This window comes from Lynx rufus, unplaced genomic scaffold, assembly GCF_022079265.1.
Source record: "Lynx rufus isolate CCGP_SWC_20201006 ecotype Redwood Valley unplaced genomic scaffold, mLynRuf1.p SCAF_2, whole genome shotgun sequence".
NCBI classification, from domain to species: Eukaryota; Metazoa; Chordata; class Mammalia; order Carnivora; family Felidae; genus Lynx; species Lynx rufus.
Genome location: NW_025814834.1, coordinates 33,021,992 through 33,043,042, shown reverse-complemented (window position 1 = coordinate 33,043,042; position 21,051 = coordinate 33,021,992). Strand labels below are relative to the sequence as shown.

General features: G+C 38.8%; 1 protein-coding gene and 1 pseudogene across 1 annotated transcript in view; both read right to left on the bottom strand.

Annotated features, from left to right (window-relative positions):
- ICA1L (islet cell autoantigen 1 like) overlaps positions 1-21,051 on the bottom strand; it is a 69,819-nt gene that overhangs the window by 10,211 nt on the left and 38,557 nt on the right. Inside the window, exons 10-11 of the mRNA XM_047085674.1 lie at positions 20,344-20,598; positions 9,760-9,849 (exon numbers count right to left, since the gene is read on the bottom strand). Of these exons, the coding sequence (XP_046941630.1) occupies positions 9,760-9,849; positions 20,344-20,598 (345 nt within the window). The remainder of the gene's footprint in view (positions 1-9,759; positions 9,850-20,343; positions 20,599-21,051) is intronic.
- Positions 17,076-17,179, bottom strand: LOC124516886 (uncharacterized; annotated as a pseudogene).

The following is a 21,051-nucleotide window of genomic DNA, read 5'->3' as shown; positions in this document are numbered from 1 at the left end:
TGGGCTGCAGGGCTGGCTCAACATTCACAAATCAATCAACGTGATACATCACATTAATAAAAGAAAATATAAGAACCATACGATCCTGTCAATCGATGCAGAAAAAGCATTTGACAAAATTCAGCATCCTTTCTTAATAAAAACCCTCGAGAAAGTCGGGATAGAAGGAACATACTTAAACATCATAAAAGCCATTTATGAAAAGCCCACAGCTAATATCATCCTCAATGGGGAAAAACTGAGAGCTTTTTCCCTGAGATCAGGAAAACGACAGGGATGTCCACTCTCACCACTGTTGTTTAACATAGTGTTGGAAGTTCTAGCATCAGCAATCAGACAACAAAAGGAAATCAAAGGCATCAAAATTGGCAATGATGATGTCAAGCTTTCACTTTTTGCAGATGACATGATATTATGCATGGAAAATCCGATAAACTCCACCAAAAGTCTGCTAGAACTGATATATGAATTCAGCAAAGTTGCAGGATACAAAATCAATGTACAGAAATCAGTTGCATTCTTATACATAAAAAAGAAGCAACAGAAAGACAAATAAAGACACTGATCCCATTCACAATTGCACCAAGAAGCACAAAATACCTAGGAATAAATCTAACCAAAGATGTACAAGATCTGTATGCTGAAAATTATAGAAACCTTATGAAGGAAGTTGAAGAAAATATAAAGAAATGGAAAAACATTCCGTGTTCATAGGTTGGAAGAATAAATGTTGTCAAAATGTCAATACTACCCAAAGCAATCCACACATTCAATGCAATCCCAATCAAAATTGCACCAGCATTCTTCTTGAAGCTAGAACAAGCAATCCTAAAATTCATATGGAACTACAAAAGGCCCCAAACAGCCAAAGTAATTTTGAAGAAGACCAAAGCAGGAGGCATCACAATCCCAGACTTTAGCCTCTACTACAAAGCTGTAATCATCAAGACAGCATGGTATTGGCACAAAAACAGACACATAGACCAATGGAATAGAATAAATACTTCAGAACTGGACCCACAAATGTATGGCCAACTAATCTTTGACACGGCAGGAAAGAAGAGCCAATGGAAAAAAGACAGTCTCTTTAACAAATGGTGCTAGGAGAACTGGACAGCAACATGCAGAAGGATGAAACTACACCACTTTCTTACACCATTCACAAAAATATACTCAAAATGGATAAAGGACCTGAATGTGAGACAGGAAACCATCTAAACCCTAGAGGAGAAAGGAAAAGACCTCTCTGACCTCAGCCGCAGCACTTTCTTACTTGACACATCCCCAAAGGCAAGGGAATTAAAAGCAAAATGAACTATTGGGGCCTCATCAAGATAAAAAGCTTCTGCACTGCAAAGGAAACAATCAACAATACTAAAAGGCAACCAACGGAATGGGAAAAGATATCTGCAAATGACATATCGGACAAAGGGCTAGTATCCAAAATCTATAAAGAGCTCACCAAACTCCACACCCGAAAAACAATCCAGTAAGGACATGGGCAGAAAACATGAATAGACACTCTAAAGAAGACACCCAGATGGCCAACAGGCACATGAAAAGATGCTCAACATCGCTCATCAGGGAAATACAAATCAAAACCACACTCAGGTATCACCTCACGCCAGTCAAAGTGGCTAAAATGAACAAATCGGGAGACTATAGATGCTGGCGAGGATGTGGAGAAACGGGAACCCTCTTGCACTGTTGGTGGGAATGCAAACTGGTGCAGCCGCTCTGGAAAACAGTGTGGAGGTTCCTCAAAAAATTAAAAGATAGATCTACCCTATGAGCCAGCAATCGTACTGCTAGGAATTTACCCAAGGGATACAAGAGTGCTGATGCATAGGGGCACTTGTACCCCAATGTTTATAGCAGCACTCAACAATAGCCAAATTGTGGAAAAAGCCTAAATGTCCATGAACTGATGAACGGATAAAGAAATTGTGGTTTATATACACAATGGAGTACTACGTGGCAATGAGAAAGAATGAAATAGGGCCCTTTGTAGCAATGTGGATGGAACTGGAAAGTGTGATGCTAAGTGAAATAAGACATATAGAGAAAGACAGATACCATATGTTTTCACTCTTATGTGGATCCTGAGAAACTTAACAGAAACCCATGGGGAGGGGAAGGAAAAAAAAAAAGAGGTTAGAGTGGGAGAGAGCCAAAGCATAAGAGACTCTTAAAAACTGAGAACAGGGGGCGCCTGGGTGGCGCAGTCGGTTAAGCGTCCGACTTCAGCCAGGTCACGATCTCGCGGTCCGTGAGTTCGAGCCCCGCGTCGGGCTCTGGGCTGATGGCTCAGAGCCTGGAGCCTGTTTCCGATTCTGTGTCTCCCTCTCTCTCTGCCCCTCCCCTGTTCATGCTCTGTCTCTCTCTGTCCCAAAAATAAATAAACGTTGAAAAAAAAAATTAAAAAAAAAACAAAACTGAGAACAAACTTAGGGCTGATGGGGGGTGGGAGGGAAGTGAGGGTGGGTAATGGGTAATGAAGAGGGCATCTTTTGGGATGAGCACTGGGTGTTGTATGGAAACCAATTTGACAATAAATTTCATATATTAAAAAAAATAAAGAAATAAAAGTTTTCAAAAGCAAGAAAAATTTTTTTCCTACTATATTCTTTACTTTGTGTAATTTTTTTTCAAATTCTATTTTACTCCCATCATCTTAGTCTACTTCAGTGTATTACTTTTTTCAAATTCTCAAACGATTTCCTTTTTTTCCCTCCCTTTTTTCTTCTCTAATCAGTCAAACCACTTTCAACACTCAGACCAAAACATGCCTAGGATCTAGCATCATTTATTAGATTTTGTGTATGTGTGTGTTTCATTCTTTAATTTTAATATATTTTTAATTTTAATTTTTCTACTTTATTAATTCCTTTTCTCCGTTTGAAATGACAAAACCAAAGAATTCACCCCAAAATAAAGAGCATGAGGAAATGACACCCAGGGATTTAACCAACACAGATACAAGCAAGATGTCTGAACCAGAATTTAGAATCACGATAATAAGAATACAAGCTGGAGTCGAAAATAGACTAGAATTCCTTTCTGCAGAGATAAAAGAAGTAAAAACTAGTCAGAATGAAATAAAAAAAGCTATAACTGAGCTGCAATCACGGATGGATGCTGTGGTGGCAAGGATGAATGAGGCAGAACAGAGACTCAGCGATATAGAGGACAAACTTACAGAGAATAATAAAGCAGAAAAAAGAGGAAGATTAAGGCAAAAGAGCAAGATTTAAAAATTAGGGAAATCAGTGACTCATTAAAAAGGAACAACATCAAAATCATAAGGGTCCCAGAAGAGGAAGAGAGAAAAATGGGGGTAGAAGGGTTATGTGAGCAAATCATAGAAGAAAACTTTCCTAACCTGGGGAAAGACACAGATATCAAAATCCAGGAAGCACAGAGGACTCCTATTAGATTCTACAAAAACTTGGGGCGCCTGGGTGGCGCAGTCGGTTAAGCGTCCGACTTCAGCCAGGTCACGATCTCGCAGTCTGTGATTTCGAGCTCCGCGTCGGGCTCTGGGCTGATGGCTCAGAGCCTGGAGCCTGTTTCCGATTCTGTGTCTCCCTCTCTCTCTGCCCCTCCCCCGTTCATGCTCTGTCTCTCTCTGTCCCCAAAATAAATAAACGTTGAAAAAAAATTAAAAAAAAAAAAAAAGATTCTACAAAAACTGACCATCAACAAGGCATATCATAGTCAAATTCACAAAATACTCAGGCAAGGAGAGAATCATAAAAGCACTAAGGGAAAAAAAGTCTCTAACCTATAAGGGAAGACAGATCAGGTTTGCAACAGACCTATCCACAGTAACTTGGCAGGCCAGAAAGGAGTGGCAGGATATATTCATTCAATGTGCTGAGTCAGAAAAATATGCAGCCAAGAATTCTTTATCCAGCAAGGCTGTTATTCAAAATAGAAGAGATAAAAAGTTTCCGGAACAATAATTAAAGGAGTTTGTGACCACTAAACCAGCCCTGCAAGAAATTTTAAGGGGGACTCTCTGAGGGGAGAAGAGATGAAAAGATAAATACATACACATACATACATACATACCAAAAGCAACAAAGATTAGAAAGGACCAGAGAACACCACCAGAAACTCCAACTCTACAAGCATCATAAATGGCAATAAATTCATATCTTTCAGTAGTCACTGTAAACATCAATGGACTCAATGCTCCAATCAAAAGACACAGGGTAACAGAATTGATAAGAAAACAAGATCCATCTATTTGCAGTTTACAAGAGACCCACTTTAGACCTAAAGACACTTTCAGATTAAAAATAAGGGGATGGAGAAGCATCTATCATGCTAATGGTCAACAAAAGAAAGCCGGAGTAGCCATACTTATATCAGACAATCTAGACTTTAAAGACTGTATCAAGATGCAGAAGGGCATTATATCATAATCAAGGGGTCTATCACCAAGAAGACCTAACAATTGTAAACATTTATGCGCCAAATGTGGAGCATCCAAATATATAAATCAATTAATCACAAACATAAAGAAACCCATCAATACTAATACCATAAAAGTAGGAGACTTCAACACCCCACTCACAGCAAAGGACAGATCATCTAATTAAAAAATCAACAAGGAAACAATGGCTTTGAATGATACACTGGACCAGATGGACTCAACAGGTATATTCAGAGCATTTCATCCTAAAGCAGCAGAATACACATTCTTCTCCATTGCACATGGAATATTCTCCATAATAGACCATATACTGGGACACAAATCAGCCCTCAGCAAGTACAAAAAGATCAAGATCATATCATGCATATTTTCAGACCACAACACTGTAACATTGAAATCAACCACAAGAAAAAATTTGGAAAGATAACAAATACTTGGAGACTGAAGAACATCCTACTAAAGAATAAATGGGCTAACCAAGAAGTTAAAGAGGAAATTAAAAAGATCATGGAAGCCAATGAAAATTATAACACCACAGCCCAAAAACTCTGGGATGGTCATAGGCAAAGGTGGTCATAAGAGGAAAGTATATAGCAATCCGGGCCTTCCTAAAGAAGGAAGAAAGATCTCAGAAACACAACCTAACCTTAAGCCTTAAGGAGCTGGAAAAAGAACAGCAAGTAAAATCCAAAACCAGCAGAAGACAGGAAATAATAAAGATTAGAGCAGAAATTAATGCTATTGAAACAAAAAACAAAAAACAAAAACAAAACAAACAAGCAAACAAAAAAACCGTAGAACAGATCAATGAAACCAGAAGCTGGTTCTTTGAAAGAATCAACAAAATTGATAAACAACTAGCCAGTTTGATCAAAAAGAAAAATGAAAGGACCCAAGTAAATAAACTGAAGAATGAAAGAGGACAGATCACAACCAACACAGCAGAAATAAAAACAATAATAAGAGAATATTATGGGCAATTATATGCCAATAAAATGGGCAATCTGGAAGAAATGGACAAATTTCTAGAAACATATACCCTACCAAAACTGAAACAGGAAGAAATTGCAAATTTGAACAGACCCATAACCAGTAAGGACATCGAATTAGTAATCAAAAATCTGCCAAAACACAAGAGTGCAGGGCCAGATGGCTTTCCAGGGGAATTCTACCAACCATTTAAGGAAGAGTTAACACCTATTCTCTTGAAGGTGTTCCAAAAACAGAAATGGAAGGAAAACTTCCAAACTCTTTCTATGAAGCCAGCATTACCTTGATTCCAAAACCAACAGAGACCCCACTAAAAAGGAGAACTACAGACCAATCTTCCTGATGAACATGGATGTAAAAATCCTCAACAAGATATTAGTCAACTGGATCCAACAATACATTAAAAAAATTATTCACCACAACCAAGGATTTATACCTGGGATGAAGGGCTGGTTCAATATCCGCCAAACAACATGATTCATCACATCAATAAAAGAAAGGACAAGAACCATATGACCTCTCAATAGATGCAGAGAAAGCATTTGACAAAATGCTTTCTTGATAAAAACCCTCAAGAAAGGAGGGATAGAAGGAGCATACCTCGAGATCATAAAAGCCATGTATGAACGACCCAATGCTAATATCATCCTCAAGGGGGAAAAACTGAGAGCTTTCCCCCTAAGGTCAGGAACAAGACAGGGATGTCCACTCTTGCCACTGTTATTCAACATACTATTGGAAGTCTTAGCCTCTGTAATCAGACAGCACAAAGAAATAAAAGGCATCCACATCGGCCAGGAGGAGGTTCAAACTTTCACTCTTTGCAGATTACATGACACTCTATGAAAAGCCCAAAATATTCTGCCAAAAACCTGCTAGAACAGATCCATGAATTCAGCAAAGTGGCAGGATATAAAATCAATGCACAGAAATCGGTTGCATTCCTATACACCAACAATGAAGCAACAGAAAGAGAAATCAAGGAGTCGATCCCATTTACAATTGCACCAAAAGCCATAAAATGCCTAGGAATAAATCTAACCAAAGAGGTGAAAAATCTATACACTGAAAAGTATAGAAAGCTTATGAAAGAAATTGAAGAAGACACCAAAAAATGGAAAAAGATTCCATGCTCCTGGATAGGAAGAACAAATATTGTAAAAATGTTGATACTACCCAAAGCAATCTACATATTCAATGTAATCCCTATCAAAATAACACCAGCATCCTCACAGAGCTAGAAGAAATAATCCTAAAATTTGTATGGAACCAGAAAAGACCCTGAATAGCCAAAGCAATTTTGAAAAAGAAAACCAAAGCAGGAGGCATCACAATCCCACACTTCAAGCTATACTACAAAGCTGTAATCATCAAGACAGTATGGTACTGGCACAAGAACAGACACTCAGATCAATGGAACAGAATAGAGAACGCAGAAATGGACCCACAAACATATGGGCAACTAATCTCTGACAAAGCAGGAAAGAAAATCCAATGGAATAAAGACAGTCTCTTCAGCAAGTGGTGCTAGGAAAACTGGACAGCAACATGCAGAAGAATGAACCTGGACCACTTTCTTACATCATACACAAAAATAAACTCAAAATGGATTAAAGACCTAAATGTAACAGGAAGCCATCAAAATCCTAGAGGAGAAAGCAGGCAAAAACCTCTTCGATCTTGGCCGCGGCAACTTCTTAACACGTCTCCAGAGGCAAGGGAAACTAAAGCAAAAATGAACTACTGGGACCTCATCAAAATAAAAAGCTTCTGCACAGCAAAGGAAACAATCAGCAAAACTAAAAGGCAACCAACAGAATGGGAGAAGATATTTGCAAACGACGTATCAGATAAAGGGTGAGTATCCAAAATCTATAAAGAACTTATCAAACTCAACACCCAAAAAACAAATAATCCAGTGAAGAAATGGGCAAAAGACATGAATAGCCACTTCTCCAAAGAAAACATCCTGATGGCCAACTGACATATGAAAACATGGTCAACATCACCATCATCAGGGAAACACAAATTAAAACCTCAATAAGATACCACCTCACACCTGTCAGAGTGGCTAACATTAACAACTCAGGCAACAACAGATGTTGGTGAGGATGCAGAGAGAAAGGTTCTCTTTTGCACTCCTGATGAGAATGCAAGCTGGTGCCGGCACTCTGGAAAACAGTATGGAGGTTCCACAAAAATCTAAAAATAGAACTACCCTATGACCCAGCAATTGCACTCTAGGTATTTATCCAAGCGATACAGGTATTCTGTTTTGAAGGGGCACATGCACCCTAATGTTTATGGCAGCACTATCAACAATAGCCAAAGTATGGAAAGAGCCAAATGTCCATCGATGGATGAATGGATAAAGAAGATGTGGTGTGTGTGTGTGTGTGTGTGTGTGTGTATACACACACACACACACACACACACATACATACCATGCAATGGAGTATTACTAAGCAATCAAAAAGAATGAAATCTTGCCATTTGTAACTACGTGGATGGAACTAGAGGGTATTATGCTAAGCTAAATTAGTCAGAGAAAGACAAATATCACATGCCTTCACTCATATGAAGATTTTAAGACACATAACAAATGAAGGGAAGCAAGGGAAGGGAAGCAAAAATAATATAAAAACAGGGAGAGGGACAAAACATAAGGGACTCTTAAATATGGAGAACAGAGGGTTACTGGTGGGGTTGTCGGAGGGGGTATGGGCTAAATGGGTAAGCTGCATTAAGTAATCTACTCCTGAAATCATTGTTGCACTATATGCTGGCTTGGATGTAAATTTATAAATAAACAAACAAATAAATAAATAAATGGAGGGTAAATTCTGTTTTGTATTTTCTACTACAACAAAAATGTGGAGGGAGTGCTGTGGTGAGAAAATCTTTTCTTTTTTTTTTTTTATACCACTCATCATTGTAAAGACTGAATCACACAAAAAGCAACAACAATGGATACTACATCTAAGTAGAAATTCTGATTAAGACCTGGACTTGTGTGCTGTCGCAGTGTCTCCTTAGAGACTGCTTAATAACTGCATGAGAGGATAAAATAACATAAAACAGTAATTATTTAAGACAAAAAGTACACAACACTTTGAATGGGTGGCCAAAATTAACATTATCAATGAAGGAGAAACAGACTGCATAAACCTTACATCTGGAACCCTGAGACAGGAGGGTCACCTGTGTAGTATTCCAGTCAAGAATGAAGAACCTGAATTTAATCACAATAAAATTCAGATAAAACTGAGATAAGAAATATTCTACTAAAGATAAAAAGCAGTGGAGCAGAGGGACTATATTGTATTAAAATTCCCATGTTCAAAAGTCAAAGAAAAACTGTGGAAATGTTTCAGAATAAAAGGGACTAAAAGAGACATAGCAACTGAATACATCATGACCCTAGACTCTCAGTCCAGAGGGGAATGTGCTACAGGGGACATTATTGGGTCAACTCACAAAACTGGAATACAAATACATGGTTTGCTTTGTACAAAATACGTTAACATTAAATTTCCTGAAGTTTACAAACCATACAGTGGTTATGAAAGAAAATATACCTGTTCTTAGGAAATACAAACTTAAGTATTTTGGGGTAAATGGTCATGATGTATGTAACTCACCCTCAAGTGGCTGAGAATAAAATAACACATGAATCACACACACACACACACATACACACACACACACACACACCCTACATAAAGCAAAATACTAACAGTAGATGAATCTGGATAAAGGGTATACAGGTGTTCTTTGAGCTATTTTCACTTATGTAACACTTGTACATTTGAAATGCTTTCCAATCAAAGTTTTTAAAAATCAACATTAGTGACTAAGATTATCATGTATCTAAAATCCCGACAGAGTATCTGTTTTCTATGCATACCCTACATAGTAACTACAACATGGACCAGTTCTGCAGACAATAATATGGTAAGTACTCAACAAATGTTAGCAATTACTATGTACCAGGCCCTATGCTAAAGGCCTGAATGCACTCTTTGTCAATGGGCATCTTGTAATCAAAGAACACCTTCTATCTTAATGGTATTATCCATTACCAACAAACCTTAGCACAAAATATTTAAAAAATTAAAGTATAGAATTTACTATGACAAGTTCACAATTTCTATTCAATTTTTTCCATTCTGAGGGATAGCCAGGTATAACTTTCATTTTAATTCATTATGAACAAAATATTTTCCTGGACAATATGAGGCAAAGACTATAAAGTAATTCTTTTCTAAATTTATGTGACTGCAACTGATTGTTAATATGATAATAAAGAATAGAAATAAATAACTTACACTTTGTTAATTTCTTTGGACTCTGTGAAGGCACTGGCTGGTTATCAGTGTGTGAAAGAGGAACTTCTAATCCCCCTTCAGAGGCCCAGCCTAGCGGGGAGGGAAGTAAGGAATTATCCACTGTTAGTCAAATAGGAAGTAGCATCAGAAAAGACAAGAAAACGTAAAAATATCTAATGAGTACTTTAATCCTTCTACTAGGGTGTGATTCTACAATATAAGAGGCAGAAAATACTTAAAATGTATCTGCAATTATGTAGTCAAATCATCAAGTTTAGTTCCAGGTAGAATTAGATCAGACTTCCTAACAGTTTTCAAAGTGGTTTTGATATAAATATACAAGTGTTCTTTTTAAATAATTGCAGATATATAAGGCATAGAAAGAGAATTTCTAAGGAGTTGGGACAGAGGAAATACACCTGACAATTAGAATCTTGAAACCTTTAACTATGTTTATACCCTTGGACTCAGTAATCCTATTCCAGAAATTTACTTAAAGGAAGTTATTTAACTGAAGGAAAAAAAGTGCATGTATGATGAAGTTTTTTGCAGCATTATCTATATAATGAAAAAGTAAAAAAACCAAGGAAGGAATTTAGCAGATTATAGAAGATAAATGTGATAAAATGCTATGCAGTTATTAAAAAGTATCATTATGAACAAACTCAACACCCAAAAAACAAATAATCCAGTGAAGAAACGGGCAAAAGATATGAACAGACACTTTTCTAATAAAGACATTCAGATGGCTAAAAGACACATGAAATGATGCTCAACATCATTCATCATAAGAAAAATACAAATCAAAACCACAATGAGCTATCACTTTACACCTATTCAGGAAACAGCAGATATTGGTGAGGATGCAGAGAAAAGGGAATGCTTTTGAAATAGTGGTGGGAATGCAAACTGGTACAGCTGCTCTGCAAAACAGTATGGAAGTTTCTCAAAAAATTAAAAATAGAGCGGTGCCTGGATGGCTCAGTTGGTTACACCTCCAACTTCAGCTCAGATCATGATGTCACAGCTCATGGGTTCGAGCCCCATATCAGGCTCTATGCTGACAGCTCAGAACCTGGAGCCTGCTTTGGATTCTGCAACTCTGTCTCTCTCTGCCCCTGCCTGCTCACACTCTGTCTCTCTCTCTCCCTCTCTCCAAAATAAACATTACAAAAATTAAAAATAGAAACACCCTAAGGCCCAGCAATTGCACTACTATGTATCTACCCAAAGAATACAAAAATGATGATTTCAAGGGGCACATGTACCCCAATGTTTACAGCAGCACATCAATAATAGCTAAGTTATGGAAAGGGCCCAAATGTCCATGGACTAATGAATGGCTAAAGAAGATGTGATATATACACATACATACAATGGAATACTACTCGCAATCAAAAAGAATGAAATCTTGCCATTTGCAACAATGTGGATGGAATGAGAGTGTATTATGCTAAGTAAAATAAGTCAGAGAAAGACAAATATACAATTTCACTCATATGTGGAATTAAGAAACACATGAACATAGGGAAAGGGAAGGGAAAATAAGACAAAAATAGAGAGGGAGGCAAACCATATGAAACTCTTAAATACAGAGAACAAATTGAGGGTTGCTGGAGGGGAGGGGTGGGAGGATGGGCTAAATGGGTGATGGGCATTAAGAAGGGCACTTGTTGGGATGAGCACTGGGTGTTATATGTGAATGACGAATCACTGGGTTCTGCTCCTGAAACCAATACTACACCGTATGTTAACTAAATGAAATTTAAATAAATTTTTTTTAAAGTATCATTATGAGGGGCACCTGGCTGGCTCAGTCAGTGGAGCGTGAGACTCTTGGTCTTGGGGTTGTGAGTTTGAGCCTCATGGTGGATGTAGAAATTACTTAAAAATAAAATCTTAAAAGTAAAAAGTATTATGAATATGGTGAAATATTTTCTGTAATATGAAAAATTATTTAGTTTATAATTAAAACACAGCACTAGAAAGGAATATAAATTATCCTGTCTACTACCTTCCTTGTACAGAAGAAATAATTTGAAGCCCATGTTCTTACTCAGGGTTCCTAGAACACAGATCTTCTAACTCAGGGCAGCTCACTTTCCTGGTTTACATTACAGAAGAGAAAGAAGTAGACAAAGAAAAGGTGAATCAAGTAGAAAGAGTCCTGTACTAGGAGGCAGAAGACCAGATTTTGGTTCCCTCTTAATTGTTTAAACTGCCTAGTTATCTTGAACAAGACACTCATTAAACACTGAGTATCAACTGCCTCAGTCATTGCATGGGAACGTCTGTCAGCCTGCAGGCAGGGACCAGAACAGATGTTCTAAGTGATAAAGAAATATTGTGGATAATGTATTGCCAGAAAATAAGAAAAGAATTCAGTGCTGCTAGAGATGTGGCAAGTTAAGGAGAAAGAGCAATAGGTATTCACGTGGAGAATGAATCTGTTTGTAAATCTTTATTAGGTCAGTTAGATATGTTATGCAAGAATAATTGTTTTCTAAAATTTTATAGCAAAACATCTGAATTATCCTAGATAGAGTGCCTCTTTACCAAATAATACTGTCCTTTCTTACTTCTAGGTTAAATTCTTACTGAGTGATTTAACTGATTTTTATTTTATCTTAGCTTAGTTTTTTTATTTTTTATATATTTTTAAATATGAAATTTATTGTTAAATTGGTTTCCATACAACACCCAGTGCTCATTCCAACAGGTGCCCTCCTCAATACCCATCATCCACCCTCCCCTCTCTCCCACCCCCCATCAACCCTCAGTTTGTTCTCAGTTTTTAACAGTCTCTTATGTTTTGGCTCCCTCCCACTCTAACCTCTTTTTTTTTTTTCCCCCTTCCCCTCCCCCATGGTCTTCTGTTAAGTTTCTCAGGATCCACATAAGAGTGAAAACATATGGTATCTGTCTTTCTCTGACTTATTTCACTTAGCATAACACTTTCCAGTTCCATCCATGTCGCTACACAAGGCCCTATTTCATTCTTTCTCATTGCCACGTAGTATTCCATTGTGTATATAAACCACAATTTCTTTATCTATTCATCAGTTCATGGACATTTAGGCTTTTCCCACAATTTGGCTATTGTTGAGTGCTGCTATAAACATTGGGGTACAAGTGCCCCTATGCATCAGCACTCCTGTACCGCTTGGGTAAATTCCTAGCAGTGCTATTGCTGGCTCATAGGGTAGATCTATCTTTTAATTTTTTGAGGAACCTCCACACTGTTTTCCAGAGCGGCTGCACCAGTTTGCATTCCCACCAACAGTGCAAGAGGGTTCCCGTTTCTCCACATCCTCATTCAGCATCTATAGTCTCCTGATTTGTTCATTTTAGCCACTCTGACTGGCATGAGATGGTATCTGAGTGTGGTTATGATTTGTATTTCCCTGATGAGGAGCGACATTGAGCATCTTTTCATGTGCCTGTTGGCCATCTGGGTGTCTTCTTTAGAGAAGTGTCTATTCACGTTTTCTGCCCATTGCTTCCCTGGATTATTTGTTTTTTTGGATGTGGAGTTTGGTGAGCTCTTTATAGATTTTGGATACTAGCCCTTTGTCCGATATGTCATTTGCAAATATCTTTTCCCATTCTATTGGTTGCCTTTTAGTTTTGCTGATTGTTTCCTCTGCAGTGCAGAAGCTTTTTATCTTGATGAGGCCCCAATAGTTCATTTTTGCTTTTAATTCCCTTACCTTTGGGGATGTGTCAAGTAAGAAAGTGCTGCGGCTGAGGTCAGAGAGGTCTTTTCCTGCTTTCTCCTCTAGGGTTTAGATGGTTTCCTGTCTCACATTCAGGTCCTTTATCCATTTTGAGTATATTTTTGTGAATGGTGTAAGAAAGTGGTGTAGTTTCATCCTTCTGCATGTTGCTGTCCAGTTCTCCCAGCACCATTTGTTAAAAAGACTGTCTTTTTTCCATTGGATATTCTTTCCTGCTTTGTCAAAGATTAGTTGCCCATACTTTTGTGGGTCTAATTCTGGAGTTTCTATTCTATTCCACTGGTCTATGTGTCTGTTTTTGTGCCAATACCATGCTGTCTTGATGATTACAGCTTTGTAGTAGAGGCTAAAGTCTGGGATTGTGATGCCTCCTGCTTTGGTCTTCTTCTTCAAAATTACTTTGGCTATTTGGGGTCTTTTGTGGTTCCATACAAATTTTAGGACTGTTTGTTCTAGCTTCAAGAAGAATGCTGGTGCAATGTTGATTGGGATTGCATTGAATGTGTAGATTGCTTTGGGTAGTATTGACATTTTAACAATATTATTCTTCCAATCCATGAGCATGTAATGTTTTTCCATTTCTTTATGTCTTCTTCAATTTTCTTCATAAGCTTTCTATAGTTTTCAGCATACAGATCTTTTACATCTTTGGTTAGGTATTTTATGCTTTTTTTTTTTATAAATCTAGGTATTTTATGCTTCTTGGTGCAATTGTGAATGGGATCAGTTTCTTTGTCTTTCTGTTGCTTCTTTTTTAGTGTATAAGAATGCAACTGATTTCTGTACATTGATTTTGTATCCTGCAACTTTGCTGAATTCATATATCAGTTCTAGCAGACTTTTGGTGGAGTCTATCGGATTTTTCATGCATAATATCATGTCATCTGCAAAAAGTGAAAGCTTAACTTCATCTTTGTCAATTTTGATGCCTTTGATTTCCTTTTGTTGTCTGATTGCTGATGCTAGAACTTCCAACACTATGTTAAACAACAGCGGTGAGAGTGGACATCCCTATTGTGTTCCTGATCTCAGGGAGAAAGCTCTCAGTTTTTCCCCATTGAAGATGATATTAGCTGTGGGCTTTTCATAAATGGCTTTTATAATGTTTTAAGTATGTTCCTTCTATCCCGACTTTCTCAAGAGTTTTTATTAAGAAAGGATGCTGAATTTTGTCAAATGCTTTTTCTGCATCGATTGACAGGATCATATGGTTATCTTTCTTTTATTAATGTGATGTATCACATTGATTTGTGAATGTTGAACCAGCCCTGCAGCCCAGGAATGAATCCCACTTGATTATGGTGTATAATTCTTTTTATATGCTGTTGAATTCGATTTCCTAGTATCTTATTGAGAATTTTTGCATCCATAGTCATCAGGGATTTTGGCCTGTAGTTCTCTTTTTTTGCTGGGTCTCTGTCTGGTTTAGGAATCAAAGTAATGCTGGCTTCATAGAATGAGTCTGGAAGTTTTCCTTCCCTTTCTATTTTTTGGAATAGCTTGAGAAGGATAGGTATTATCTCTGCTTTAAATGTCTGGTAGAATTCCCCTGGGAAGCCATCTGGTCCTGGACTCTTATTTGTTGGGAGATTTTTGAGAACTGATTGAATTTCTTCGCTGGTTATGGGTCTGTTCAAGTTTTCTATTTCTTCCTGTTTGAGTTTTGGAAGTGCATGGGTGCTTAGGAATTTGTCCATTTCTTCCAGGTTGTCCAGTTTGTTGGCATATAATTTTTCATAGTATTCCCTGGTAATTGCTTGTATTTCTGAGGGATTGGTTGTAATAATTCCATTTTCATTCATGATTTTATCTATTTGGGTCATCTCCCTTTTCTTTTTGAGAAGCCTGGCTAGAGGTTTATCAATTTTATTTTTTCAAAAAACCAACTCTTGGTTTCACTGATCTGCTCTACAGATTTTTAGATTCTATATTGTTTATTTCTGCTCTGATCTTTATTATTTCTCTTCTTCTGCTATGTTTGGGGTGTCTTTGCTGTTCTGCTCCTATTTCCTTTAGGTGTGCTGTCAGATTTTGTATTTGGGATTTTTCTTGTTTCTTGAGATAGGCCTGGATTGCAATGTATTTTCCTCTCAGGACTGCCTTTGCTGCATCCCAAAGCGTTTGGATTGTTATATTTTTATTTTCGTTTGTTTCCATGTATTTTTTAAATTTCTTCTCTAATTGCCTGGTTGACCCATTCTTTAGTAGGGTGTTCTTTAACCTCCATGCTTTTGGAGGTTTTCCAGATTTTTTCCTGTGGTTGATTTCAAGCTTCATAGCATTGTGGTCTGAAAGTATGCATGGTATGATCTCAATTCTTTTATACTTATGAAGGGCTGTTTTGTGACCCAGTATGTGATCTGTCTTGGAGAATGTTCCATGTGCACTCGAGAAGAAAGTATAATCTGTTGCTTTGGGATGCAGAATTCTAAATATATCTGTTAAGTCCATCTGATCCAATGTATCATTCAGGGCCCTTGTTTCTTTATTGATCCTGTGTCTAGAAGATCTATCCATTGTTGTAAGTGGAGTATTAACATCCCCTGCAATTACCACATTCTTGTCAATAAGGTTGCTTATGTTTGTGAGTAATTGTTTTATATATTTGGGGGCTCCCGTATTTGGCACATAGACATTTATAATTGTTAGCTCTTCCTGATGGATAGACCCTGTAATTATTATATAATGCCCTTTTTCATCTCTTGTTACAGCCTTTAATTTAAAGTCTACTTTGTCTGATATAAGTATGGCTACTCCAGCTTTCTTTTGACTTCCAGGAGCATGATAGATAGTTCTCCATCCCCTCACTTTCAATCTGAAGGTGTCTTCAGGTCTAAAATGAGGCTCTTGTAGACAGCAAATAGATGGGTCTTGGGTTTTTTTTATCCATTCTGATACCCTATGTCTTTTGGTTGGAGCATTTAGTCCATTTACATTCAGTGTTATTATTGAAAGATATGGGTTTAGAGTTATTTTGATGTCTGTAGGTTACATGCTTGTAGTGATGTCTCTGGTACTCTGTGGTCCTAGCAACATTTCACTCACAGAATCCCCCATAGGATCTCTTGTAGGGCTAGTTTCATGGTGATGAATTCCTTGTTTTTGTTTGTTTGGGAAAACCTTTATCTCTCCTTCTATTCTGAATGACAGACTTGCTGGATAAAGGATTCTCAGCTGCATATTTTTTCTGTTCGTCACATTGAAGATTTCCTGCCATTCCTTTCTGGCCTGCCAAGTTTCAGTAGATAGATCTGTCACTAGTCTTATCGGTCTCCCTTTATATGTTAGAGGGTGTTTATCCCTAGCTGCTTTCAGAATTTTCTCTTTATCCTTGTATTTTGCCAGTTTCACTATGATATGTCGTTCAGATCGATTCAAGTTACGTCTGAAGGGAGTTCTCTGTGCCTCTTGGATTTCAATGCCTATTTCCTTCCCCAGATCAGGGAAGTTCTCAGCTATGATTTGTTGAAGTATACCTTCAACCCCTTTCTCTCTCTCTCCCTCTTCTGGAATTCCTATTATACAGATATTGTTATGCTTGATTGCATCACTTAGTTCTCTAATTCTCCCCTCATACCCCTGGATTTTTTTTATCTTTTTCTCAGATTTCTCTTTTTCCCTCATTTATCTTCTGATAAGAACAGATACTACACTTGATCTTAGCAAAAAGGCCGAGAAGCGATTCCATAATTTTATCTTCTAATTCACCTATTCTCTCCTCTGCCTCTTCAATCCGAGCTGTGGCCGCCTCCATTTTATTTTGCACCTCATTTAGCATTTTTAATTCATCATTACTATTTTTTGGTCCCTTGATCTCTGTAGCAAGAGATCCTCTATGTCCTCTATGCTTTTTTAAATCCCAGCGATTAATTTTATGACTATTATTCTAAATTCATGGTCTGTTATATTGTTTAAACCGTTTTTGATCAATTCATTAGCTGCCGCTACTTCCTGGAGTTTCTTCTGAGGAGAATTCTTCTGTTTTGTCATTTTGGATTGTCCCTGGGGTGGTGCCAAACTGCAGGGCACTTCCCCTGTGCTGTCTGGAGTAACTTGTGTTGGTGGGCGGGGCTGCAGTCAGACTCAATGTCTGTCCCCAGCCCACTGCTGGGGCCACAATCAGACCGGTGTGTACCTTATCTTCCCCTCTCCCAGGGGCAAGACTCACTGTGGAGTGGTGTGGCCCCTGTCTGGGCTACTTGCACATTGCCAGGCTTGTGGTGCTGCTTTGATGGGATCTGGCGTATTAGCCAGGGTGGATCCGCAAGGTGCACAGGGGCGGGAGGGGCAGGCTTAGCTCACTTTGCTGAGGGTGGTCCCCTGCAGGAGGGGCCCTGCAGCACCAGGAGGGAGGCAGACCCTCAGAGGGATGGATCCACAGAAGCACGGCACTGGGTGTTCGTGAGGTGCAAGGAAGTTTGGTGACGGGAACTGGTTCCCTTTGGGATTTCGGCTGGGGGAAGGGAGAGGGATATGACGCTGGCCAGCGCCTTTGTTCCCCACCGCTGAGTTGATCTCTGTCTTCCAGGGCTCAACACCTCTCCCTCCTGGTGTCCTCTTGCCCTCCCAATCTCCAAGCAGTCCCAATGTTGACTTATAACATTCCAGATGTTAAGTCCTGCTGGCTGTCAGAACTCATGCAGTCCAGCCCCTCCACTTTTGGAAGCCAGAATGGGGGCTTTGCCTTGCTGGGTGGGCTGCCCCTCCACCCCTCCCCCGGCTCCCTCCCACCAGTCTGTGTAGTGCGCACCGCCTCTCAGCCCTTCCTACCCTCTTCTGTCAGCCTCTTGTCTACACTTGGCTCCGGAGAGTCTGTCCTGCCAGTCTTCTGGCGGTTTTCTGGGTTATTTAGGCAGATGTGGGTGGAATCTAAGTGATCAGCAGGACACAGTGAGCCCAGCATCCTCCTATGCCCCCATCTTCTTCCCTATTCTCCTTAGTTTAGTTTTTTCATGTTTATTTTTGAGAGAGAGAGAGACAATTTGAGTGTGTATGCATGCACAAGCAGGGGAAGGGCAAAGAAAGAGAGGGACAGAGGATCTAAAGTGGGGTCTGTGCTGACAACCAAGAGATTGTAACCTGAGCCAAAGTCCAACACTTAGCCTACTGAGCCACCCACGCACCTCTATTTTATTTTAAGTAGGCTCTATGCCCAATGTGGGGTTTCAACTTATGACCCTGAGACCAAGAGTCAAATGCTCTAGCAATTGAGGCAGCCAGGCTCCCCTAACTGATATTTATTTTATTTATTGAGCTAACTTTATGCTGCTGTCATAGAAAGGACAAAGATAAATCACCATACAGATTGTGTCCTTGAAATACTTGCAGGCTGGACAAAGTATGATGGTGTTGCAGACACAGTATGAACAAAGTATTTTGATACAAAGTACAATGCATTAAGACACTGTTAGGTGCTGTGAACCATTTTCTCAAGGATAAAATCTACTAGGGGGTGAAAGATAGGGACAGAAGGCAAGATGAACTATGATTACAGCCATGAAAACATATAAAGCACTATGCGAGGCCAGAGGTGGCAGAAACCACTCCACTGGACAGTACTGAAGAAGTATTCAAGGGTTGGTTGGCCACCATGGAGAAAATGCTGGACTGGGAACCTAAAACACGGGCTCAAGCCTATGCTTTATTACTGAACATCATAAGTCAAAGCAGCAACACAAGCAGTGATGTCTCAGAGGGATCTAAAAATAGTCAATACATTTACAGAAAATGCAAAGGATTGTGGGTGCCTGGGTGACTCAGTTAAGTGTCTAACTCTTGGTTTTGGCTCAGGCCATGATCTCATGGTTTCGTGAGTTTGAGCCCCATGTTGGGCTCTGTGCTGACAGTGTGGAGCCTGCTTGGGATTCTCTGTTTCCCTCTCTCTCAGCCCCTCCCCAACTCATGTTCTCTCTTAAATGAATGAATGAATGAATGAATGAATGAATAAATTTAGAAAAGAACATATGAGTATTTTGAAGTAAGGTAAGAGATAAGAGTGGAAATGTAGGCACGGGCTTTACCCTAGAGCCCATGGTCCTTCATTTTAATGTAAGCAGGGTGCTGACATCAGAATCTGCTTCTTGGAGAAAGAACTCTTCCATGAAAGCATGGAAGATGACCTGGGGTTTGGGAGGTCTGGTAGGAGGACTCTTACAGCAGCCCAGAAAACCAAACAAGGCTCTAAATGCCTCTGATAATAGAGGAAGAAAGGAGAAGCATGAAATTGGAGACATATTTTAGAAATAGAATTGACAGCACTTAGCAATAAATATGGAAGTGGGGAGCAAAATGACTCCCAAGGTGCTAGGCTGATTACACGTTGCTGGGACAGCAGGTCAGTAGAGGGAGTCCCTGACATAAACACAAAGAAGAGGGCCCTTTCCTCAGGAAAACACCCTTCCCCGGCTTTCTACCACAACCCTCCAGTCCTGCTGCCTTGCCCAGGAGTTGCCAGGATCTACTCTAAACCCACAGGAAGAGAACACACCAAGCTTTGCTAGATGGAAGAAACAATATGACCTGCCATAAGTAGGGATAACTTAGCAGGTCAAGAGTTTAAAATAAGACACTGAGTTTCTATGTTGAGAAGACATCTGGGAAAGTCAATGCAGAAAATGTGGGGTTTGGTGGAGGTGGGAGGAAAGCAGCCCTTTTTTCAGTCTTACTGATATACTCCAGTAGTAATATTTGTTATTTTTTTCAGCTGATGCGTGTGACTGCAGATTTTATCTAGTAGTACTAAAGTTAAAATCAATATCCTTGTTGATTTTAGCATCCACATGCACATAGTTTTGCTTCACAAGGATAAAATAAGTCATGGGTGTCCAAATGTTTCATAGACACTTACTGTTGAAAGCTCCAACAGCATGAAGGCCAAGATCAAAGAGCTGTGAAGGAAGGAATCGTGAAGAATGAGCAAGAGGCTCAGACCCCACAGAAGGCTCCTGGAATGTGAGGCTGGTGCCGGGGCTCCCAAAGGCAGTCTGGCATTCTTGGGTAAATTCACTAGTACTTGAAGAACCAGGACTTAGCAGGTTGTTCAGAAATGAGAATTCCTTCTCAAAATCATCTTCCAGTGAATCAACAGGTAAATCTTTTGCAACTGTTGAATGAAAATAAAAACAGAATGGCTCTTTTCTTTTTGAGGAAATGAGAGTAAAATGTAGGGCAAATCAAATTTGGTTCACTGTTCTTATACATTAACATAATTTTTTAACAAAATTTTAGTGAACAATTAAACTGACTGGAAGTTTACATGAAATTATTTGTAATTGGGTAGGCTACAGACCAAAATGACCACATTTCACAATGAAGATACAATAGTTATGAATATCTAAGTGTGAAATAATGAAGCAGCCACTATTTAGGGCAGAAACTACAGGGGATGCAAGAAGTAGAAACAAATTAATGATCATAGAATTTAATTATTTAATTAATTACTCTCAGTAAAAAACAGTAGACTTTAATATACCACTCTCAGTAAAAAATATGCCCAAAAGGTAAAAGTAAAGATATAAAAAATCTAAACAGAGTAATCACTAAGATAGGTTTTGTA